Source organism: Coloeus monedula (genome assembly GCF_965178545.1).
Source record: "Coloeus monedula genome assembly, chromosome: 33".
NCBI classification, from domain to species: domain Eukaryota; kingdom Metazoa; phylum Chordata; class Aves; order Passeriformes; family Corvidae; genus Coloeus; species Coloeus monedula.
In genome coordinates, this window is record NC_138813.1 from 1,209,065 (window position 1) to 1,234,138 (window position 25,074).

At 53.4% G+C, this 25,074-nt stretch overlaps 1 protein-coding gene across 2 annotated transcripts; it reads left to right on the forward strand.

The window, feature by feature from the left end:
• The first annotated feature begins 5,108 nt into the window (after positions 1-5,108).
• LOC309583787 (uncharacterized protein) lies at positions 5,109-19,987 on the forward strand. 2 transcript variants are annotated; one of them, XM_082299591.1, is made up of 5 exons: positions 5,109-5,203; positions 8,066-8,229; positions 11,332-11,396; positions 17,901-17,984; positions 18,170-19,987. In XM_082299591.1, the coding sequence occupies exons 4-5, from the start codon at positions 17,963-17,965 to the stop codon at positions 19,426-19,428; spliced, it is 1,281 nt and encodes a 426-aa protein (XP_082155717.1). In that variant the 5' UTR covers positions 5,109-5,203; positions 8,066-8,229; positions 11,332-11,396; positions 17,901-17,962; the 3' UTR covers positions 19,429-19,987. The 2 variants fall into 2 exon arrangements, with proteins under 2 accessions (XP_082155717.1, XP_082155718.1); XM_082299592.1 differs by lacking the exons at positions 5,109-5,203; positions 8,066-8,229; positions 11,332-11,396 and having other exon boundaries at positions 15,834-17,984.
• The last annotated feature ends 5,087 nt before the right edge of the window (positions 19,988-25,074 follow it).

Here is a 25,074-nt window from a genome sequence, read left to right on the forward strand (position 1 = left end):
TTTAGCACATACCGATTATCCTCCCGTTAAGATCCTGGCAGGACAAAAGTTAGCACAACTAGTACCATTACCACATCTAGCTTCAAGCATTCCGCCTGTTTGTGATGCACCTAGGTGTCAGCCAAGTCCTGGCTCTACTGGATCTCTGACCTTACTATTGATCTCACCTCCCGCCCACGGAAGCGTTGTCTCCTGCTGCATCAGGCAGAGTCCATCACCTTGGAACCTATCCTCAACCCCCGACGCCCATGCCTTGGGTGCGCTACAAAGACCCCAAGACGGGACTTTGGCAGGATCCTGTAAACATCTTGTATTGGGGAAGAGGTTACTTATGTGTATCCACTCCGACAGGTCCCCTGTGGGTTCTGGCCAAATGGACTAAGCCTGCTGTCCTAAATGAGCAGTCCACAACTGAGGAAGAAGATAAGAATACAGAAGAAGATCTCGCAAATCCTATGGGAAATTGAGCAGCAGTTTCACGTCACCTTCCTTGTGGACTCAGAGGAAGAAATTGAGAACTTTCTCCTCCCTCACTTGCAGAGACATTTTTTACGCTTTTGCCAGTCTAGTTGCTTTGCATGTAATTGTAATAATCATAAGGCGTGGGTAAGATTGCTTTGCGGAGGCTGTAATTTACAGTGGTGGGTCCACCAGCAACATCTATCAGAAGGGTTTTGGTGTCAGTCTTGCAGTTTTCACTGGCACCGTGAGACGGCTCAAGGAGCATTAGTACAACTCACAGGCAAAAATATCATTGACAGTTTGCAATTAGTTGAAAATCTTGAAGATCTGCGGCTAAGAGAATTAGCGTGGTCAGTACAGCATTTAGCAAAAAAGATCTTAGCCGATAGCTACTCTGTAGTTTTGCAATCCTCATGCCAACCAAATATCAGGGCCCCCATTCAGTGGCAAGTTGACCCAAGAAAGTAGGATCATGTTTGCCGGCGGTTTAAGCATCGTGCTGCTAATTGCAGGCTCAGTAATGGGTCACCCCCTTTCCTACCCTCCTAAGGTTTTTGACCCTAGAGATAATATCTGGGTCTCCTTGGCACGTGAATTGAACACCACAACATTCTGTGCCTCCTTAGCCACACCCAGTACCCCATTTTTGACATGCTTAGTTGGAGTACCACTAACAGATAATACATGGCGTAACTTCGTAATCGAGACCCAGAACCAGTTCAAAATTATTAGACCATTAAAATCCACAATGAATATTACCGCTGGCCTACAAGAGTATGATAGCTGGGATGATAAACTCCCGGTGGGCCCTGAGCCACAAGAGATAGAACTAGTTGATTCTCTTAACGCTACAGCCTGTATTTATATTAATAGTTCACGTAATTATGCCAAGAGGGCAGCCTTAATGGCTGTCGACTGAATGAATCCAACCCCACCTTGATTTATCCTATTGGCAATGCTTCACAGTGGGATTTAGAATGGTGCAACGTTACCGTGAGAAATCGATCTCTTGCAGCCCCTGGAACGTTTTTCCCTCGAAAGTTACCCAGAGGGTTTTTCCTAATTTGTGGGAATCGTGCCTGGTCAGGTAGTCCATCCAGGCCTGTAGGTGGGCCCTGTACCTTTGGCCAACTGAGTCCTGCACTTCCACAGCACCATCCTAATGCTACACACCGAACACGATGGCAGAGGTCTTTAACAGAAACTATAACACCTGAATGTCAGGATGACCTCACGCTATGGAGCAAATCAGAAGTGCTTTTTACCTCCCTTTTTGTTCCTGGTGCAGCTGCGGCACGAGCCCATCGTCACTTAGAAAAACTGGCATGTTGGGTAGTTAAACAGGCAAACGGTACCAGCCGAGTGTTGTCTGAACTTGCAGAAGATCTGAGTTCAGTCCAACACGCCCTGCTTCAGAATAGAGCAGCTATAGATTTTCTACTCTTAGCCCACGGCCATGGCTGTGAAGACTTTGAAGGAATGTGCTGTATGGATCTTGAGGATCATTCTAAGTCCATCCACGCCGAAATTAAGAATTTGATTGAACACTCCCAAAAAATAAAAAAAGACTCCGGATTTTTCGGATTAGAAGGACTTACAGAGTGGATGGGCTTAGAAGGATGGATGAAAAGTGTGATTAAATCTTTAATGCTGTTGCTAATAATTGTTTTGCTTGGTTTACTTATGCTTAGCTGTATAATGTCATGTGTAAAAAATTTAATTTTGAAGTCAGTCAATATGACTATGATCATGCAAAAAGAAAACAGGGGAAGTGTTGAGAGTCTTTCTGAAGAATGGCTAAAAAGCAAAGGTCATGATAACACAGGAGGCTTAGTAAAGATGCAGACACTGAGTCCTTGAGCAAGAAGTTGCATAGATAACAGAATGTGCATTCAGATAAGTAAGAAGACAGAAACCATATGGAAGAGGAAGGTAAGACCACCGTGTTTGCAGATCCCACGGAATAGCTCCCACCAATGAGGAGCTCAACTTTTGCAATATGTATGAGCTAATTAAAGGTACTATAAGTAAGTGTAGTTTTGAAAAATAAATCGAGACTTGCTGAACATCATGCCTTGAGTGCTTGTCTCCCGCGACTCCACCCGACAGAGAGGGAACTCCTGAGAGGTTATTTTTGCTCAGTCTTGGAGTTTTCTCTTTGAATTTGGATCTCTTGGGCTGAATCTTGATATTTTCTAAATTTTTGGGGTGAGAGAGGGAATCCTGCTGTTTCTGAGCTTTATTGGTCTAAATGTTGGTGGTTTTTTGAAGGGCAGAATTTTCCTATTGTGGAGGAGTTTTTCCTGTATATCAAGATTTTGGGAGTTTTGGGGCTGTGTCTCTGTGTTTAGGGCTTTTGTGGCTGGATCTTAATATTTTGAAGGGTTTTATGAACACAAATGCTTGGTGACTTCTAGAGATGGACTTGGGCTGGAGGAACCCTCAACCTAACACACTCACCCCTTGGTTTTGCCCTGAAAACAGGATTTGTCATTCCAAAGCTATGGCCAGATGGAGAAGGAGGCTGCGAGGAAGAGGAAGATGCCCCGGGACACCCAGGCAGGTGAGGAGGAAGTCACCGCCCCTTTCCCCCTATTTTCTGCTCCATCTCCCAGCCCAGCATCGCCCCCGGCTGCAGGACAACCCCGCTGCCGACGCCGTCCTGCCGGGGACGGACTGGGGGGATCTCCTTGCCCTTTCCTGTGGCATGGAGGCAAATTGCATCCTCTCCTTCACTCTCCTTCCTCTCCTCGTTCTGTCCTTATTCCTTCCACTTTCCTTCCTCCTCTCCTTCTTCCCTGGTTTCTTCTTCTTGTTCCTTCCTCTCCTTCGACCTTTTCCTTTTCCCTTCTCCCTGTCCCTTCCTCTCCTTCTCCTTCCTGCCCCAGGCACTGAGCTGCAGATGGAGACCAGGGGGAACAAATGCCTGCGGCAGAACCTCGTGGAAGAGGCCGCTTTGAGCAGTTCCTCGGTGCAGGAATCCAGCGGGGAGGAAAAACTGAAGAGATCCACGAGGAGGGGCTGCAAACCCAGCCCAGGGAGCTGCGAGGAGGAAAGACCCCCCGTGAGACAGAAAGGCAGCCAGAGATCCAGCCACAGCTCAGAGCTGATGGAGAAGCCTCAGGGTGGAGAGAAGCCCCACAAGGGCTTGGAATGTGGAAGAGATTTGGAAATCCATGGGGATGCAGAGATACCCCGCAGCCCCTGGAGGAGCCCCCACCGGAGCAGGGGGATGCCTGAGGAGAGGCTGTGAGCCCGTGGGAGACCCGTGGACAGAGGGGCCCTGCTGGAGCAGCCTGTCCTTGCAGGACTGACCCCAGGGCACAGTGACCCCCGGGGCTGCAGCAGTGTGAGGGGACTGCTGCCCGTGGGACGGACTCAGGCTGGAGAAGTTCCTGGAGAACTGTCTGGTGGGAGGGAGCCCAGAGTGCAGCAGGGGAACGACTCCTGTCCCTGAGCAGCGGGAGAAGGCATGGGGGATGAACTGAGCATGGCCCCCATTCCCTGTGTCCTGCACTGCCGGGGTGGGAGGTGGAGCTGGAAGGAGGGAGGGGTGGGAGGAAGAAGTTTTGAAAGGCCTTCTTTTAATTCTCCTTATCCTGCTCTGAGTTTGTTAGCAATAAATTCAATTCATATCTCCAGTTTCAAGCCTGTACTACCTGTGACAGTGTTTGATAAGGGAAATTTGTTGGTCCTCATCTCAGCTCATGAGCCCTTGGTTAAATTTTCTGTCCCCTCTCCGGCTGTGGAGGGCAGGGAGAGAGCGGCTGTGGTGGGTGCCTGGCATCGGGCCAGCGTCCCCCCACTCCAACGGGACATGTTCCTCTGTGGCCCTGGGCTATGGTGCCACGGTTGCTGTTGCTTTTGTCTTCCTTATGATTTTATCTTTTGCATTAAACGCTTGCGAAGTGCCCCCGCTGTCCCTTGTGCCCCCTGAACACCGACAGCCCCGGCCCTTGCCCTGCTCCCCCTCCCACGTTCCATCCCGGCTGGCGGAGCCTTGGAGCTGCCGTGGGGCTGACCCGGGGGCTGCGCCCCGAGCCGGGGCCCCTTCCCAGTGCTCCCAGTCTGCCCATCCAGCCTGGAGCAGCCAGCGAGGGCTTCAGCTGGGGCGGCAGAGAGGCGCTGCTGGGGGGTCCCACCTCTGCTTGGCTTGGGTTGTTCTTCCCAAGCTGGGGAAAAATGACTTTACTGAAGTTTTCTGCCACAAATCTCTCCCCTCGTGCACGCAGCCAAAGGGGGTTGGGGCGGTTTTCCCTTTCTCGGGGAAATCAAAGCCATGCACTGATGCTCCGAATTAGGGGCGGGAGTAGCGAGGCTGCAGGGCTTCCCAAGGAGCCGGTGCCACCCCACACGCAGGGCTGGGCAGGTCGGGCCGGGAGCAGCGGAGAGCTTTGTTTCTCTTCTCAGCTGAACGGCGGCTCGGGCCGGGCCCGTTCCAGGGCTGTTCCTCAGCTGCGGCTTTCCCCTCACGCAGCCCGGGGGGCGCTGGGAGCGCGGGGCGGGGCTGGGCCGTGTGCAGAGCCCGCCCCTCGCTCCGATTGGGCGCTGCTGCCGTCAGTCGTGGTTCTGGCGCGCTGATTGGTCGGAGCGGGGAGCAGCCCGGGCCCGGAGCCGCCGGCAGGGCGGCCGTGGCGCAGCAGAGGCGCCATTGGCGGAGCGTCGGTGCGGGCCCGGGAGCGGCGGCGGCGGCCGGAGCCCGCTGAGGCGGCGGCGGAGCTCGGAGGCGGCCCCAGCGCAGGTGGGAGCCGCGCTCGGTTCTGGCGGGGCTCGGGGCTGGCTGCGGGCGGAGGGGGCGGCAGGGGGCTGTGGCGGGTTCGTTGTGCCGTGTGGGCGCCGTGTTGGCCCTGGCGTGAGGGCGCTGCGGGAGCGGCTGCCCGCGGTCTCCTTCCCGCTGCTGCCGGTGCTCCCGCAGGAGCCGGTGCCGGAGCAGCGCTGGCTCGTCGCGGCTGCTGTGGGTAGGACAGAGGTGGCTGCCCCGTGGCCGGGAGTGTGCGGGAAAGTTCCCGTGGCCAGAGGTTTGTGTCCCCAGAGGAGCCGGAGGAGTCTTGTAAAAGTAACTTTATTCCTGGGCAAAGGGAGAGGCCACGGGGCATTTCCCGTGGGGTCTGTCCAAGTGTTGGAGGACGCAGCCTCCTTTTTGTCCCGATTTTCCCGGCCGCATCTTCGTGTCCTTTTCCCCAGTGGCTGAGGTCCTTGGAAGGTACAGACTTCCCGATCCGCCTGCTGCATGTGCCCCTTAATGTGCACCTCCACTTTGTATAACATCCGATATTCATGGCTCTGTGAAGGCTTTGTTCTTCTTCGGGAAGTTCAGGAATTTAGCAGGACCTTGGCTGAGCAGCAGTTCGTGTCAATTAGTAACATTTTCTAAAACTGATGTTTTCTCCGGTGACTTCCTTATCTCCAAGTCCCTGGCCCTATCTCCAATGGGATTCACACCATCTGTTTGTAAAGACACGTTCATTTTTTTCCTTTTAATTCCCCACTTCTTATTATCTCAGTACTTCTCTTTACAAACTTTAAAAATGCCTTAATCTGTTCTTCCTGGGCCTTCTTTGGTTTTGGGATTATTCTCAGTGACCTCATTCTGTGTCCTTCTGTAGCCGTTTCTGGGTCAGAAGGCCTGGCTGCCACCTGCATGCCCTTGATCCCCTGCTGAATGAGCTGCACTGAGCAAGGTGTGGTGCATGGTAAAAAGATGAGCGTTGCTGCAGCACCTGAGAGGAGAAACAGCATTGGTTTAACGCATGGTCTGCCAGGGAACCACGAAAACGTGTCCCATTCCCATCCTTTCCACATTTGAACAGGGATATGAGCTGCTTTCTTATTTTGTTTGTTCTCTGTTTCCCCACTTTTTCTTGGCCATCTCTCTGCCAAGAGCAGTTTGAGTCATTTAATTTTCCACAGCCTCCTGGTCCTTCTGCTGGAAGAGAATCTGATGCCATCCCAGGGTGAGATGTGGCGTTGCTCATGGGAGTGGATTGGTGGGTGAGAAGGTCAGGAGCTGGAGCTGTGTGCTTGGTTATGATTTGGAGGACAGCTTGTAATCTAATGATGCATTGAAATGATCAGTGGTTCTCTGGCACCTGGTATGAATTCGTTCGGGTTCCCAGGGGCTGCTCCATGGTGTTGTAGGATTTGTTCTGGTGGCCATTCATCTTTTTCCCGTTTTTGGGCGCTCCCAGACATGCCAGGGATGCATCAATTGACCGCTTTTCTCTGATTAAATCATCACATCCTTGGATTCCCAAGTGATTTCGCTGAACTTGTGGCAGCAAAAGCAGCCCAGTGGTCAAACCCGCCCTGTATAACACAGACAGTGCCAGCAGATGTTGGAGTGGGGAGAGGGATGATTCCCCCCCCCCGCTTTTGTGAGTGAAGTTCTCCCAACATTCTCCGTTTGCTGTTTTCCTTTGCAGCTTCAGGGATTTCTGTTGCAGGGTCAGAGATGCTCAGTGTGGGCTCTGCCTTTAGCGATGCAAATTCCGTCTGTGCAGGGAGGCAGAGCTTGGGGTGAGGGGCAGAGGGAATCAGCCCAATTCCTGTGGCAGGCAAGGAGAGCCTGGGACATTGTGCACACTTCCCCCAGCAGAGTTAATTTGCATTTCTAAAGCTCCTCTGCTGGCTGCCTGGAAGGAAGCTTCTCTTCCAGGGCAGCCATCAGGTGACTCACAAGTGGCCCCCTCAAAAGCGGCTTTTTTTTCCCTTTTTTTTTTTTTTTCATATTTTTTAACTGTTTATGAGGAAAAGGGTCAGTTTTAAAGCTCTTCCAGTTTTGCAAAATGTAACCTAAACGTGAACATCGAAAAACCCATTCCAAAATTCTGCCATCACTAACAGACACGCACACACATACACAAAAATGTCCCAAAGCAATACAGATTTTTGGTTCTTCTCCTCGGACTAAAAATTGACTCTCACACCTTTGGCCCTAACCCAACTGACAATACCGAAGTAGGATTATTAGGAAAAAACATTCTAATGGTGTCATCTTGTCACAGAAACTGCAGGAAGAACAAAAACTCTCCAACGATCTTTTTAGTGTTAGAGGATCAAGGCATTACTTTATTCTGGCCAGGATGTGCAACAGAAACCATTTCATGCACACATAGCCCGGGTGTGCAGAGAAAATCATTCCAAGGCACACGAGTTTTACTCAATTTTTCCTCAACTTTTTTCAGTCTAAACCCATAGAAATCCATAGGTTTAATGTTCATTGGTTCCACGTTGGGTAGTTCTTAATATTTGGTTTCCTATTGGCCCCGGATTGCTTGGCCTCTGATGTTAATTAGGTCCACACTCCCTGATTTCCTTCTCAGCCTTTTCCAGAGCAGGGGTCTCCAGCTGTGCCGGGGGCAGTGTCTGGGGTAGCTGTTCCTTGATGTTTGATGATGGGCGTTGATGTTTTGTTGATGGGCGTTATCTTTTGGGTATCTTTTGGGCTATTCCCAGTCTGTTGAGATGTTAAGCTCATCTCTGTTGAGTGGTGTAACATCCCTTAACAAACACTTTCAAATTCCTTTCCCCAAGGCAGAAGCAAATGAAGCCTGAGTAGCGAAATAAAATTTTAAAACAATTCTGAACTTGGTATATTTTCCAGCAATCGAATCCCGCCCAGCCCAGAGTGTGAGTGTAACTGAGAGCCAGAGTGGAATTCTCCCGCTGTCTCCCGGAGCACCTGTGGCGAGTGCAGGCACAGAAAGCTCTGAAGCTCGCCCGGTGCCAGCGAGGATTGGTCCCCAGTGCCTGGAGATGCCAGAGGAGGTGCCCAGCCAGACTATTTCGGGTTCGGGAACGGGGCAGGAGGACGAGGAGGAGGGAGGGAGGAGGGGGAGGTGGGATTGGGACGGGGCGGGAGGAGGAGGAAGAGGAGCAGGAGGAGGGAGGAAGAGGCGGAGCGGCAGCGGGAAGCTGGAAGAGAGGAGGAGAGGCGGAATCACGCGGCTCCAGCGCTCGCTGAACTCGCAGCCCCCCGGGCCCATCGCCCCCCATCCCGCAGGTGGCGCTCGGGGAGACATGGGGGGTCCCCGGGAGGTGTTTGTGGGGGTCCCGGTGGCGGTGCCGGCAGAGCCCCGGCGGGGGCGGGGGGATGCGGGTCCCCCCGCGGTGGGGGTTGGGCTTCCCGGGCCGGGCCCTCCGAGCTCTGCCGGGGCCCCGTGGGGAGCGCGCGGGGTCGGCGGGGGCGGGGGGACACCGGTTTGGGGAGCCCCGGGAGCCCCGGCTTCCGTAAGCGGGACCCCAGAGAGAGGAGAGCCCCAGGAGCCCAAAGCGGGGAGCCCTGGGATGGGCGGGACCCCGGCGGGGAGGTCTGGGGACTGCAGGGGCGGTATGGCCGGGAAAGGGGCTCAGGGGTCCCGGGGCCCGGAGGTGGCTGCTCCCAGTAGGAGCCCAGGCAGTCCCAGTATGATCGTGGTCACTTCCCCTCCCTCCCTGCATGATCCCTGTTGCTCCCAGTGGGAGCCCAGTCACTCCCAGTCATTCCCTATTGTGATACCATTTCCCCCCAGCACGCTCCCAGTTGCTTCCAGTTCCTCCTCCAGCTTTTGTCCAGTGCGTTCCCAGTTCTCCCAGTTGCCCCTAGTATAGTCCCAGTCACTCCCAGTATGATGCCAATCTTTTCCAGCAAGGCCCCAGTCACTTACACTTGCCCCAGTTGCCCCCAGCTTGGTCCCAGTTCCCCCCAGCACATTCCCAGTTGCTCCCAGTTTGTTCCCAGTCCCCACTCAAATGGTCTCAGGCAATCCCAGTATATCCCAGTTATTCTGAACATTCTTGTAGTCATTCCCAGGCACTCCCAGTTACCTCAGCATGGTTCAGTTGCCCCCAGTATTATCCTAGTCACTCCCAGTACATCCCAGTTGTCACCAGCATACACCCTGTCATTCCCAGTTGTTCCCAGTTCCTCCCAGTGTGTGCACAGGTGGCTCCCAGCATGGGCCTGGCAGCTCCCAGTAACCCCCAGTCAGGGTCCAATCACACCCACCATTATCCCAGTGTGATTGTAGCCACTCCCAGTATGATCCCAGTCACTCCCTGTCACTCCCAGTATGATGCCAGTGGTCCCCAGTGTGATCCCAGTCACTCCCTGTCAATGCCAGCATGACCCCAGGAGCCTCCAGTATGATCCCTTTGACTCCCTGTCACTCCCAGTATATCCCAGTCACCCTTAGCATGCTCCCAGTCACTCCCGCCTCCTCCCAGTTGCTTTGAGCATGATTCCAGTTGCTCACAGCCACTTCCAGTCAATGCCAGTATGATTCCAGTCACCCTCAGTGTGATCCCAGTCTCACCCAGGATGGATCCAGCTGCTCCCACTGTGGTCCCAGTATGAACCCAGTTGCCTCCAGAAAAGTTCCAGTTGTTCCCAGTTCCTCCCAGTATGATCCCATTTGCCCCTAGGATAGTCCCAGTCCCTCTCAGCATGGTCCCAGTCACACCCAGTTGCCCCCAGTGTAGATCCAGTCACTCCCAGTGTCCCCCAGCGTGGTCCCAGTTTGCCAGCATGGTCCCAGCTGTTTCCAGCGTGTTTCCAGTCACTCCAGTATGGTTACAGACAGAGCCAGTATATCCCAGTTGCCCTCAGCATGCTCCTAGTCATTCCCAGGCACTCCTAGTTGCCCCAGTAAGGTTCTCAGAATGATCCCAGTCTTTCCCAGTTTCTCCCAGTTACCTCCAGGATGATCACAGTTTCTGTCAGTTGCCCAAAGTGTGGTCCCAGCTGCTCCCAGTATGGTCCCAGTTGTGGTCTCAGTCCCCTCAGCATGGTTCCAGTACTTTCTAGTTGATCCCGTCTGCTCCCAATGTGTCCCCATTTTCCTCCCAACATGGGCCCAGTAGCTCCCAGTAACCCCCAGTCAGGTTCCATTCATACCCATTGTAATCCCAGTGGCTCCCAGGATTATGCAATAGGACCTGGAGTCACTCCCAGTATGGTTCCAGTCACTTCCAGGATGATCCCAGTCACCCCCAGTACGATGCCAGTTTCCCCAAACTCCCTCTCAACCCCATTATGATCCCAGTAGCCTCCAGTATGATCCCAGTCACTTCCTGCCACTTCCAGTATGACCCCAGTTGCACCCAGTCATCCCCAGTATGATCGCAGTCATTCCCAGATACTCCCAGTATTATTCCAGTCATGCCCAGAGTGACTCCCTGTCACTCCCAGTCTGGGCCCAGTTTCTCCCAGTCACTTCCAGCATGGTTCCAGTCACGGCCAGCACCTTTCCAGTCAGTCCCAGTCTGGTTCCAGTAGGATCCCAGTCACTCTCAGATATTGCCAGTACTATTGCAGTCACTCCCAGTATGATCCCAGTCAGTTCCAGTAGGATCCCAGTTTGACTCCAGCATGGGCACAGCTGCTCCCATTATCATCCAGTGTGATCCCAGTTGCTCCGTGTCAATGCCAGCATGACCCCAGGAGCCTCCTTCCAGTTCCAGTTGCTCCCACTTGCCCCCACTGTGGTTTCAGTCTCTCCCAGTGCATCCCAGTTGCTCCCAGCATGTTCCCAGTCACTCCCAGTTTCCCTGAGTTGCTTCCAGTGTGATCCCAGTGTCTCACAGCCACTCCCAGTCACCCTCAGTGCAGTGCCAGTTGCAGCGGTACCTTCCTGAGCTAGCACATTGTCCTGGTACAGAGCAAACTGCTGCCTGCCCCGAGCGAGGACAGGTGGAGTCCCATCCTGGCCCAGGGAGGTGGGCGAACCACCGGCACGGGTTCGCTCCGGCTCCTGATGGCTGATGTGTGCAAAGGAGGTAGGATAAAACGGAGGGCCTCTCGTGGGAGAAGGAGGTTTATTGCAGGGTGAGAACCCACGAGGAGAGACCACCAGGTGGCTCGCTGAGCTATTTTTGTACCCCGACAAACAGGCGTGGAAAACACACAGTAACTAATGATACCTTGTCGCGACGGAGAGAAGACCCGGACGCTCAATGTGAGTGATCAGCAAGCTTCCGTTTATTGATCATTCGTGTATTACATATATAGCGTGGTTAATGAGGCTTATGCATATTCCAAAAGGCACAAGCTGAGTGGTCCACGGCATTGCTGCAGACCCCTCCCTCTAGTTCCTCCTTTGTGGTCAGAAAGTTCCTCTTTTCCCATGCCTCCCTGACCACAAGCTTTCTATTGTTAACTGCAGTGCTCCCCAAGGCCAGCATGTCCTTGCTGTATCAGCTGAAGGCCCTATGCAGCTGCAGAGGGTCTGTGTGTCCTTTGTCACGTAGCTCAGCTATTACACAAGATGAGTGCGGTATTCTGCAAGATCTTGCTCTGTGAGCTGCAAAGGGTCTACGTGCCCTTTGTCATGTAGCCAGTTCTCCACAATACCTCAGCTAGGGGGTGTTACTGGGGCGGGGAGAGGGGGCTACGGCAATTGGGAACAGGGGTGGGTGGGGAGGAGCAACAGAGACCAATCAGCTGCCGAATAACTCAGAGAAGAGCCTAGATCCCTCTGGGAAAGCAGCCGGATATGGGGAAGGGAGATACACAGCTGAAAGGTAAGGCACGGATTTATGTATTTTTCGCAGCCTTATGAATGCTCAAGGCTTTTGGGGCTGGCTCTGGGGTTGGTCATGGTTCACTGCAACATCTCCCCCTTTTTTATTATTTCGAAGCAAATGGAGGTAGGTGTGGGAAGTTAGGGAGTAGGGGAAAAGGGAAAACATTCAGGGAAAGGGAACAGCAGGAAGAGGGCCGCAAGTTCTTCTTCAGATGGCATCTGGTGTGGGCACCTCTTCCAGGTGGTGGCTTTGGGGTCGTCGCTGTTCAGTGAGGTCAGGTGCAGTTTGACGAACTTTGCCAGCACCCACTTTGGTCCAGCTGGGGTCAACATGGTGGCATATCCCCTCCCCCAAGCTAGTAACTTGAACGGGCCCTCAACTTTGTGAGTCTCAGGGTCTTTGACCAGCACGGATGGATTTTCTTTTAGTTTACTTGTGGTCCAATTTTTAATGTGCCATTATACGGGGGGGGGGGCGGGCTCTTTGAAGGAACAATTTAAAAAGTTAATGGTGAAGAGAGCCCTGCAGAGTCTCTCAATGGGCGAATTAGTCTCTGCTCCTCCTCACTGCTGGGCAAGGACTCTTTGAGCGTCTGATGGGTATGCTCAACTGTAGATTGGCCCGTGGGAGAATAAGGGATACCTGTAGTGTGCTTAATTCCCCACGTGTCGAAGAACTGGTGGAGGTTCTTCGAGACGTATGCTGGTCTGTTGTCTGTCTTGATTTCTGCTGGCACCCCCAGAGTGGCGAATGCCAACAGAAAGTGTTTGATGACATCTTTTGCCTTCTCCCCACAATGAGAAGAGGCAAAAACTGCTCTTGAGAAGGTGTCTACTGAGATGTGGACATACTTAGACCTCCTGAATTCGGGGATGTGAGTCACGTCGGTCTGCCACAGCTGGCAGCTATTGAGACCACGTGGACACACACCAGACCCTAGCGATGGGATCTGATATTTCTGACAGTCAGGACAAGTCGCCACAATGGCCTTAGCTCGGTTGTGCGAGAGATGGAACATGCGGACCAAAGCCGGGACGTTTTGATGGTAGAATCGATGGCTCAACTTAGCTTGTTGGAACATTCCCGGTAGTGATGCCAGTTGTACTGGGGCTGCCAAGGCGTCAGCATTCTGGTTCCCTTCAACAATAGGTCGGTGTGCAACCTCACGTGCATGACATAATAGGGTTGCTCTCAGTGGGACAGCAAAAAGACGAGCTGCGAGAGCACGTGATATAATTTAGGATTTGAAACTTCTTTGAGCATTGAGTGCTCTGCTCTCTCTACCACTCCAGCCACATAGGCTGAATCAGTGACAATGTTTATTGGTTCCTTTTGGAATCGCTCAAAGGCTCTGACTACTGTGGCTAACTCTGCAATTGGAGGAGATCCCTCAACTACTTCAATGTCTTTTTCCCACTCAGATGTTTGGGGGTTCCTCCAAGTCAGAACAGATCTGTGAGAAGCCCCTGACCCATCTTTGAAAACTGTCAGGGCTCAAAGCAATTTGTTGCTTCGAAACAATTTCGGGACTAATTTGAAATTCACATTAAACAATTGGTGTGGCAGATGGTGGCTAGAGAGTTTCCCTGAGTAACTGTCTAGGGCAAACTGCAGGCACTCGCTGCTCTGTAGAGCGAAATCAACATCATCTAATTTGAATGGCATGTAAACGCACGAGAATTTGCACCCTGCGAGAACGCAGAGGCGAGAGCTGGCCTTCCTTATCAGTTGCTCCATCAATTCTTGTGGTGTGGTAATGCTTTTGGACGGCTGGTGAGGCAAGAACACCCACTCTGTGATTAAGAGGGGGTCCTTGATCCTCTCGTCCCGCTGAAAAGTAAGGCCTTGCAAGTGCGGTAGCTGGCCCATAATTATGAATTTGAACTGCAGGCCTGGTTCCATCCAGTGTGCCTGCTTGGTGGAAAGAGCTTTCTGGACCTTACCAATGGCCTCCTGCGCCTCTGGGGTTAGGGATCGGGGAGAGTCCAACGCACCATCGCCTCGCAGCAGGTTAAAGAGGGGGCTGAGGCTTTCTGTGGAGATCCCTAACAGGGGCCAGACCCAGTTCACTGTACCACACAGTTGCTGCAGGTCGCGAAGGGTCCGGGGCTCGTCAGCTATGGCAAGCTGTTGGGGAGCGATGGTTGTCTCACGGATCCGGAGGCCAAGGTAGGTCAGGGGGCACAAGCGCTGGACCTTGTCAGGATGGACTACAAAACCTGCAGCTTCAATTGCTCAGATTGTTAGATCTAGGGTTAGGTCTAAGCATGTTTCGTCTGGGGCACATACAAGGACGTCATCCATGTAATGGAGGATGATTGCCTCTGGAGCCTGTTTCTGGACAGGGGACAGGACCCGCACAACATACCAACGGCAAATGCTGGGGCTGTTTTTCGTGCCCTGAGGCAGCACTGTCCAGTGATATCTGCACATGGGGACTTGCTGATTAACAGACGGCACTGAGAAGGCAAATCTAGGAGCATTGCTGGGGTGCAGAGATATGTGTGTACTAGTTTGAAAACAAACTAGTGGGAGACACCAAGTCAGAATAACAATTTAATAGGGAAATAAAAAGAGGGGGGAAAAAAAAAATAAAGGCAGATAACACTGGGTTAAACTGACAGAGTCAGGATACAACCAGACACCCTGTTAATCAGGGTGGTGGTAGCAGTGCAGTAGAATGGTGGCTGCAGTCCTCCTGAAGTGGTGATCCTGTAGAAAGAGGGTCTGCTCTTCCTCAGAAGGTCCAGTGGTGGCTCTGTAGCTCCTGTCCTCTGGAAATCCAGTGGAAAGGTTGTCTCTGGTGTTCAGAATCTCAGATTATATCCAGGATGGAATGCTTGGTTCCTCCCTCTGGGTGGAGCATCTCACAATGGGGTAATGGGTCATGAGGCCAAGTGTTGATTAGGCTCATTAACAGAAAGATAGTCTGGGGGGAGGAGGCAAGGAAACACTGCCCCACCTGATTTCAACGGCTCATGAGGATGGTAATAGAATATACTGCAACCCAGGACAATGTGGAAGAAGCAGTCTTTGATGTCTATGACAGCTAGCTTCCACATACGAGGGAGCATTGACAGTGAGGGCATGCATGGTTGCAGGGGTCCCATATCCTCCATTAATTTTACACAGATCATGTAAAAGCCTCCACCCATTTTGTTTCAGTTTTGGGCAAATGAACACGGGGGAATTCCAAGGGCTATTAGTTGGGACTGTGTGGCCCTTGGCAAGTTGCTTTTCCACAAGGGACTCGAGAGCGTGAAGTTTCTCGATGGATACCGGCCACTGTTCCTCCCATACGGGCATGTTAGGTAGCCAATTACTGCGTGGGTGGTCGCACTCAACAGTGGCCCGCCCTAAAAACCCTGGGCTGCTGGAACGACAGCTCGAGTTCCCCACTGGGACAAGGTATCTCCACCCCACAGGGTAAACTCTGCGTCAATAACAAAAGGCCGGATGGTAGGCAAATTTCCTTCCGGGCCTTGGATGGTCACATTTTGGGTGCTCCTTAAAGCTGTAGCTTTACCCCCAATCCCAGCAGTGTTCCCAGCCACTTCAAGTGGGTTCAAGTTCCCATGCCTGGGGCAACTCTCTGCAAGAGATCACAGTGATGTCTGCCCCCGTATCCACCATACATGGCATGCGAACTCGCTCACCCCCTTGGCTCAACTCACACTCAAGGGTTGGCCAGTTGGGTCCCATCACTTCTGCCCAGAACACTTGTGCCTCTTGCTGGTTTGTTAGGCAACCTTTTGGGATGACTTGTCCTTGTGCGATCGTAGCACCTTCTGGAATAAAAAGAGGAGCATGATGACACTCAACCAGGAACACAAGCACAGCCCCCCACCATTGGTGGTAAGGATGGATGGGAAGACTGGAACTCCTGGGTGCTCCAGTGCTGCAAGTCCTGTAATAAACATGTCTGACTCCAGCGGGATGGGTATTGCTGCTTGGGCCAGAGCAAGTCTATCACCAGTTTGTTTAACGAGGAGGCTGGAGGTCAGGGTGATGGGCACTGTCTTCCCCAGCTTCCAGGTGTAAAACTGAACTGCTGCATCAACTAGCTCAGCTTCTGTCCAGTCCTGTAAATTGTCCTTTTTTGATGGTACAGCAGCTCCATTTACGTCCTCACGCGGAGCTGTATCGCGCTGCTTGCTCAGTTTCCCAAGGGTGGTGCTTGGGTGTTTGGTCAGTGGCTGCAGCAACATCCCTGCCCCAGGTGGCCCGAACCTGGAATGAAAGGCTCAGGCACAGGTGTTACTGCCCGGGGTTCTTTGCATCCCTTTGCCCAGTGCCCCAGCTTCCCACAGCGATGACACCTGCTCTGGGATGGAGGCTTCCCTCATTGACTCACCACCCCCACTACCCCTCTGCTTTTATTATTTTGAATTTCGGAGGTGATTGACACCAACTTCACACAGGTTTCTACCATGAGATCTAAGGTGGGAGGAGGATCTAAAGGTAGGGCTCTTGAGAACTGCCTTGCAGGCTTCGTTTGTGTTACAGTGGGCCAACTCCGTCAGCAGCTGCTGTTGGAATTCACGCCCCTCTGTGTGCGAGCGAATGGCCTGTGTGAGGCGCTCTACAAACTCTACAAAGGGTTCTGATCGCCCTTGCAGGACTTGGGTGAAGTGGGTTTTCGGGGCAGCAGTGCTGGGAGTAAGGGACAGAGCTCTCTGAGCAGCCTGCTTGAGGTCTTGCAGGACTGATTCATTAGCAGCCTGATCTTCTTGGGGCTTAGTCCAATCCTTTTCCCTACAAAGGTGGTCTAAAGTAAGCACTGCAAGTTGGGCATCGCTTTGGTAGGAAGCAAGAAGATCTCACAGTGCCTTTTTCCACGTTCTTTCCCAGAGAAGATATTCAGTTTGGCGTGCACTGCGGGTGGCTCCAGACGGGGGTGGAATATACTCGCAGTTCCTTTTCTTTTTTTGTTTTACACCGGTGAGGGGAGGATACGAGCCATGGGAAATAAACTGTTGCATGCTCAGCAGAGTTTTTATGTCTCGGTGGTGGGTATTCTTCTAAGTTATGATTTAAGTTTTCTAAGGGACTTCCGAAGCGCTTTATAAGGTGGATCTCATACTACTTCCCTGCCGCTGCTGCTGAACATGTGCAGGACACTGGATTTTGGGCACATGTTGTGCAATGGCTCGGGGAAGCAGCTGCCACGGGAGAAAAAGCAGTCTACCGGTACATGTCCCTATGTGCAGCTATTATAAATGCACTTAAGAAGCCCTGGGTGGAAGAGGAGGGACAAAAGAGGATCAAGAAAAGGAGAAGAAAGCACGAGGTTGAGCACTCCCTGAATTCACAGCCGCCCACCCGTGGGATCATCGCCCCCCATCCCACAGGTGGCCGAGGAGGGGGAGCCTGGCCCAGAAATCCTGGGTTGGGTTTTTTTTTTGCAGGAGGATGTTTGGAGAATGAAGAACTCCAAAACTGAGTGGAAAATGCCCCTTGTGGGGGACATTGGGGGGGTCCCAGTGGTGGCCGCTGGCAGAGGCATTCTGGAGGAGCAGAGCCCTGTGACCCCCAGGACCCCAAAGTGGGGAGCCCAGAGAGGGGGGAGCGCCGTGATTTGCGGGACCCTCAACAGCCTGGAGAGGGGCAGGAGGGACTCCTTGGAGCCCATCACCTCCAGCATTCCTAAGTGGGGAGACAGAAGAAGGGGGAGCTTTTCAGATTCCTGGGACTCCCAGCAGCCTGGGGAGGGCGGGGACCAAGTAGAGAGGGGGACCCCCAATTCAAGTGTGACCCCCAGCAGCTGGGACAGGGGGAACCCTGAACACCAAAGGGGAGGGACCAGAGACAGGGAACTCCTGGGAGGCATTTTCAGAGTAGATTTTTTTGGACACAGGATTCCTGGTGTCTTCTAGAATGGACTTGGGCAGAGGAACCTTCAAACTCAAGGTGCTCATCCCTTGTTTTCCCCCCAGACCAGGATTTCCCATTCCCAAACCTTGGCCAGATATAGGAGGAGGCTGTGAGGAAGAGGAAGATGCCCCGGGACCCCCAGGCAGGTGAGGAGGAAGTCAGTGCCCCTTTCCCCCTCTCTCCTGCTCCATCTCCCAGCCCAGCATCGCCCCCGGCTGCAGGACAACCCCGCTGCCGACGCCGTCCTGCCGGGGACGGACTGGGGGGATCTCCTTGCCCTTCCCTGTGGCACGGAGGCAAATCCCATCCTCTCCTTGTCCTTTCTCCCCAGACAAGGAGCTGAGGATGGAGCCCAGGGAGGACAAATCCCCGCAGCAGAACCTGGTGGAAGAGGCCGTTTTGAGTGGCTCCATGGCACAGGAATCCAGTGGGGAGGAAAATGCCCGTAGATGCCACAGGAGGAGGGGCTGCAAACGCAGCCCAGGTTGCTCTGAGGAGGACAGACCAACCCTGTGCCGGGAAGGCGTCCGGAGATTGAGCCGGAGCTCAGACCTGGTGGTCCATGAGCGGCTTCACACTGGGGAGAAGCCCTACAAGTGTGGGGAATGCCAGAAGAGCTTCAGCAAGAGCTCCCACCTGATCGTCCACCAGAGGATCCACACTGGGGAACGGCCCTATGAGTGTAAGGAATGTGGGAAGAGCTTCAGACAGAGCTCCAACCTGATCCGCCACCAGATGATCCACACTGGGGAACGGCCCTACGAGTGTGGGGAATGTGGGAAGAGCTTCAGCCAGAGCTCCACCCTGCTCCGCCACCAGATGATCCACACTGGGGAACGGCCCTATGAGTGTGAGGAATGTGGGAAGAACTTCGGAGAGAGCTCCACCCTGCTCCGCCACCAGATGATCCACACCGGAGAGAGGCCCTATGAGTGTTCCGAGTGTGGGAAGAGGTTTCAGACCAGTTCCAGTCTCCTCCTGCACCAGCGGATTCACACAGAGGAGAGGCCCTTCCGCTGCCCTGACTGCGAGAAGGGCTTCACACAAAACTCCCACCTTGTCAGGCACCGGCGCATCCACACTGGGGAGAGGCCCTACAAGTGTGAGGAATGTGGGAAGAGCTTCAGCCGGAGCTCCCACCTAATCCGCCACCAGATGATCCACACTGGGGAACGCCCCTACAAGTGTGAGGAATGTGGGAAGAGCTTCAGCCAGAGCATCAACCTGATCTTCCACCAGAACATCCACACTGGGGAAAGGCCATACAAGTGCTTGGAATGTGGGAAGAGCTTCAGACAGCGCAGCAACCTGACTGTCCATAAAAAGATCCACACGGGGGAGAAGCCCTATGAGTGTTCCGAGTGTGGGAAGAGGTTTCAGACCCCCTCCAGTCTCTTTCTGCACCACCAGATTCACACAGAGGAGAGGCCCTTCTGCTGCCCCGACTGCGGGAAGGGCTTCAAGCAAAACTCCAGCCTCATCATCCATCGGCGCATCCACACCAGGGAGAAGCCCTACGAGTGTGAGGAATGTGGGAAGAGCTTCACCCACTCCTCTACCTTGACCAGACACCAACGGAGGCACCAGTAAGGGAAGCCCTGCAAGTGCCCCGACTGTGGGAAGAGCTTCATGCCCTGCTCCAACCCCATCCCCCTTTGGAGGAGCCACACTGGGAAAAGCCCTGGTGGCCCACATTCCCTGTGATCCATATTGGGAAGACCTCTGGCTGGTTATCCTTTTATTTTGGCCCTAATTGTCTTCTGATTCATCCTCATCACTTAAAAACACCCAAAATAGGACTAAAAACAAAGAAATTGATCACAGATGTTTGAAGTCCCACCATTTCACAGGTATTTGAGGGGGAATTTAGGGTTTGGGGACATATTCTGGAGTATTTGTGGGTTCTTGGGGGATTTTGGGCAGTGTTCTCCATCTCTTTGCACTCCAAAAGCCAAGAGGGATCACCTCAAAACGACTCAATCCCACTGAAAACAACTCAATCCTACCCCAAAAGGGCTCAATCCCACCTCAAAATGGCTTGTTCCCACCTCAAAAAAACTCAGTCCCATGCCAAAATTACTCGATTCTACAGCCTCCAGGGTGAGATGGGGTTGAAAGGAGACTGGGATCCAGATTTGGAGGGGTGGGATGGGGATTGTGTAGGGCTAGCTCTGTGGGTTGTGTTTTGATAGTAAATAAAACTTTCATAATGACTGACTTCTGTCCCATTCATTTTCAGTCCGTTGCAGTTCTGTTTTCAGAGTGCCACCTTCTCAGCTGACTGTGTTTGTGTCCTCCTTCTGCCTTTCTTTGCCCGCTCTGTTTCTCTCACAGTGTCTCTCTTTAGCCAGGGCAGCTCCCAGCCAAAGACCCTCCCCTGATTTTGTTCCCAATCCATGAGCTACAACAACCATGGGTGAAGTTACGATGGCTGGCAGTGAAATGTCACTGTAAGATCTTGCTCCGCTTGGCTTTCGACCCCTTCTCAAGAGCTTTGCCTTCAAGGGCAGGAACATCTTTTCCTTGCTGGAACCTGGAACTCCAGACCCTTGGAGTGTGTGCCATGGATCCCAGAGGGGCATTCCTGAGGTTCCCAGGTTGCTGGTTCTGCTGTGCCTCCCGCGGGCAGGTGACAGGTGACAAGGTCCAGCAGCTCTGCTGGTTGTGCAGTATCTCAATGGCCTCTCTGGTTCCATGAGGCTCCTCTGTGAAACAATGGGCCCTTGGTTCCAGGAGGTTCCACGCTGTCACAAAGATCTCCTTGGTTCCGTGAGGAGCACAATAGCTTTGCATAAACACTGAGCAACCCCTGCCTGATACACCTGGGCACATCTGTCTGCATCCCAAGGAGGGGTTAAAGGTGAGAACGGCACCAGCAGCTTCCACCTGCAGCAGAGATCAAGGCAAGGGATGGGAACAGAGAATTCTGCTGCAAGACTCAGAGAATTCTGCTCACAGAGATCATGTCTGGTCACGCTGTCCCTTGTAGAAAGGTGACATCATTCCAGGCAGCCTGTACTGAGCATGTGGTTCCGAGCGGGGTTTGTTGTTCAGGAAACCTGCTCAGGCTTTTCCATTCTTTCCTTACAAACAGGGAAACTTCTCTGGGGCCTGTGTGCAGGCAGAGCCCTGAGGAGAGCAGGTGGGACATGGTGCAGTGGGCTGGGACACCCAGCTGCAGAGCTCAGGGACAAGGTTCTGATGCAGGGAACAGAGATGTCAGTGCCAGGTGGGCGATGTCAGACATGGTGAGGTTGGGGGTGAGGAGCAGGTTGTCCAAACAGGATCAGCCTTCAAAGGGCTCATTCTGCTACATGCCCAGGCCTCCTAAGGAGACATTCAGCATCCAAATTAATTGGAGAATGCTTCTATCACCTCTTCTCTGAACTAAAAAAAAAAAAAAAAATCTTTTATTAAGTCACAAGGCGCACTTTGAAATCTTCCTCCTTAACAGAACTCCAAACTGACTCCAGTGAGCTGTAGAAGCCCTGAATACTTGAAGACAATTGAAGGAAGAGAAAGAGCTCCTTCAGGCTTTCTGTATTTTAATGAGCCCCACAGTGGATTTGGGGCTGAGTCCAGGACCCTCAGGGACTGAGAGAAGGCTGAAGAAGCTGCTCAAGTGCCTCTGCGTCCCCTTGGAGCGGATCCCACTCAGCCCGGTCAGCTCAGGACGCATTCGGCTGCGGGGGCCAGCCTCCGGACTCCGGGAGACCAGAGGTCTGGCTCGTGGGTCCTTCCACAGGACCGCTGCGATGGAGGCAGGTGGTGGAGGGAGGAGGCAGACTCAGATCTGGGTATAATCTGGGAAGCTTATTACGCCCTCGAACACAAAGCTCCACCTCCCAGGGGTACCCAGCTCTGAGCGAGCTCAGAAGGCACTTGCAGGAAGTTTTATAGGAGGGTGGTAACAAGGGAGGGATCATAGGAACAACCAATCAGAGGATGGAAGGGTGTGGTGAACAGGATGAAGGGCACATAAGGGAACCAATCATGGGAGAAGAAGGGAGGGACCTTTTTCCCTTGACCAATCACACGATGCCCCAGCCAGAGCTTTCTAGAAGCCTGGGAGGGGTACCAGCACGATTGGCAAGGGCCAGGGAGGAGACAAAGGAGGGAAGTAGGGTAATTGACAGAGAACTGGGAGGGTACAAACTGGGTAAATACAAAAGTACAAAACCTGAGGGGAGACCCGGACTAAACCAAACGAAAACACACTCCCACACTCAAGGAGTCAGAAGCAAAACTCCCAGTCCCTTGGAGCACCAATGGGTCCCACTGAGGGCAGGGACTGCCAAAGCCTCCCCAGGGACTTGTGAGAGCAGATCCTTGAGCTCTGCCAGGATTGCAGGGAGCTGCAATGCTGAGAAAGCCCTGGGCTGGTTGGAGGAAGCAGAAAGGCCCAGCCCTGAGCCCAGGCCTGGCCCAGCAGGGCCTGTCCCTCCCGGGTGGCTCAGGGCTGTTTTGGGGCAGTGGGATGTGAGGGGGAGGAAGGACAAATGTCATAAAACTGCAACCCCTGCCAGCCTTTTCAGGGAGGGTGAGGGAGAACCAAAGTGCAGCCCCTCAATGGAAAGTTCCTTCTGTGGGGCTTCCAGAGGCAGTCCCAGAGCCCAGGGGACAAAGCCCTGGGTGCCTCTGGCCCTGCCAGCCCTGCCCAGCCCTTGGCCATCTGTCCTGCAGGCTGCTGCTCCTCTGCCCTGGCCGGCTGCACACGCCCATCTCGCTGTCCCCCCAGCATTTGTCACCCCGGCATTTCTGTGCCCTCCCTGGGGTCCCTGCACCCAGCGCTGCTGGTCCCTGGCACACAGAGCCGTGGCAGGAGCCGGGCCCTGCCAAGGGGCTTTGGAGCAGGGTGGTGGCTGCGATTGCTTCTGACCTCAGCAACTGCTCCTTCGATAGTTCCATGGAAACGGAGCACATCAACACTGCTGTGCATTGTCCCTGCTGAGGGTCAGACACTGTCAGAGCACATTCCCTGCCTGTAGAATTTGTGCCCAACCCAAGCACTGCACTTATGTCTCCAGCATTGCTTTCCAATAAAAACAGGGGAAGGCAAACTGTGCGCAGCTCATGGTATTTCACAGTGTCTAAAACTGGCTAAGCCATAGATCTTAGAGGTGAGATCCATTTGGAATTCATGGGATGGAGAAGCAGTGCAACATGGAAAAGCGGAGCACAGAAATAAAGAGAGGAAACATCTTGGATTGTTCCTTTCCGTTTTCATTTCACTTCTGGAAAGCTGTTTCAGTTATCCAGGAATCTTCTCCACAGTCCAGTCTGCTGTTTCCAAGAACCTTTCCTGGAGAACGAGGTGCAGCTCCTGTCACAAGATGTGCCACCAACTGCAGTTTCTCTTGGCTTCCCACACTGTGAGTGCAGCAGGACTTTTGCAGCAAAGCAGGACGAATGTTTGGAGAACTGTACAACTTGTCCTTTCTTTTACTTGTGGGCTGGGCAGTTGTGCCACTGGTGAGGTTTTCATTGTGGCTGTTGTAACCTAAGAAACCAGGAGGTGGCACCAGGACTTGTTTAGGGAATGTGACCCTGACTGAACTCAGAGAAAGAATCTCCAGGACACTGTGGGAGCTCCCCGGGCTGGGCTCAGGTTCCCGCTGGGACTCTGCAGCAGGCTGGGCTCCAACTGGCATCAGCAGCAGCTGCAAACACCTCTGGGCATCTCCATTTTCTGCTGCTCAGAGGGAGCCATGAAGCGAGTCAAGCAGTTCTGGGGGATTTTTTAGTTGTATTTGACACTCCAGAGGAGATTTCTGTGATGGGCTCTGTAAGTTGATTCTATTTCAACAGCACCAGCAACAGGGCTGTGATTGAGTGCTGTGAATCAGGCCTGTGTGGCTTTAATTCTCCTCAGGTGGTGCCCAGGCACTTGTGAGCATTTCAAGATCTCCTAATCATGATGCCTGCAACAAAAATACTGAGTTCACTGTCACAAAATCACCGTGAGTAGCACCGATCGAAAGAGGCAATTGCAGTTTTACGGATAAAATTCCTGTGGCAACCAGAAGAGGGGTACGAGCAGCCGCGATCTCCAATTCCCAAGGCAAAGGCAACAACAGCCCCGTGCTGTCAGCTCAGGGGGAGTAAAACCGTGCTGAGAGCAGCGCTGGAAGCCGATCCTTCCTTTTTTCTCTGAAGGCTGGCTCAGGGCAGCACAGCCGGGCCCTGAGGAATCGGGGCTGTTTGGGGGTGATGGCTGCTCTGCTCCAGAATTCACCTGGAGAAAGCCCTTGGGAAGCCGAGGCGGGAGCGGGCGGGAAGGGCCGGCGCTGCTGCTGCTCGTGCCCGGCAGCCCCGGCCGGGCCGGGCCGGCGCCCGCTGCGCTGCGGCTCCTGCTGCTGCCAGAGCCGGGCGGGACTCGGGGACAGGGAACGGGCCCGGGGGACAGCAAAGGCTCGGGGGCTGCAGGGATGTTCGCGCTCGGGCCAGCGCCGGCACAGAGCTTCGGCCTCGGCATTAACCCCGAGGGAAACGCTGGGGAAAGGCTCCGGTTCAGCCTTTCTTTGCTCGTCGCTGTGAAGTGCCCGAAATAAAAGGAGAACAAGCAGGGCCCGACCCCTTCTCCTTTGAGAGGAGCTCGTGCCTGGGGCCGTGAGGGGCCATGAGGGGTGTGGATACAAATATGCGTCTAGCAAGAATTTCTCTTGCTTCTTTCCAGTCCCGTGAGATATTTTTCTCTCTCACAGAAGATATTAGTAGAGTTCTATAAACTATGAACACCTGCGACCTTGCAAAGCTTTGTTTATAGTACAGTAGAAAAATACTTTGACAATGGATGTTTTAGGATTTTAGTCAATCACCCCAAGGGGTGGCTGATCCTTTGTCCCATTAGACTGTGAAGAAAAAAGTCTCTTAAGAGAGTTGTAAAATCATTAAATAAAGGAATCTTGCTGCACAATTCCTGCCTGCTGGATCTTCTCCTCCCTACCACTGCGGGATACCGTGATAGAGGGGCTGTGAGGGGCATTGAGGGGCTGTGAGGGGCTGTGAGGAGTCTCAGCCCTGGCAGGAGGGGGTCCCGCCATGTCTCTGGGGCAGGGCAGCCGTGAAGGCAGCCGTGGCAGCAGAGTGGGCTTGGGGCGCCTCTGGGAGCGGATGAGACCCTTCCCCAGCTCCAAACCACACCAAAACACCCATAAATGGGACTTTCCATCTTTAGATGGAAACTTGGAAGGCAACTTGGAAGTGACTGTACAGCTCAATCCCACTGTGAGAAGG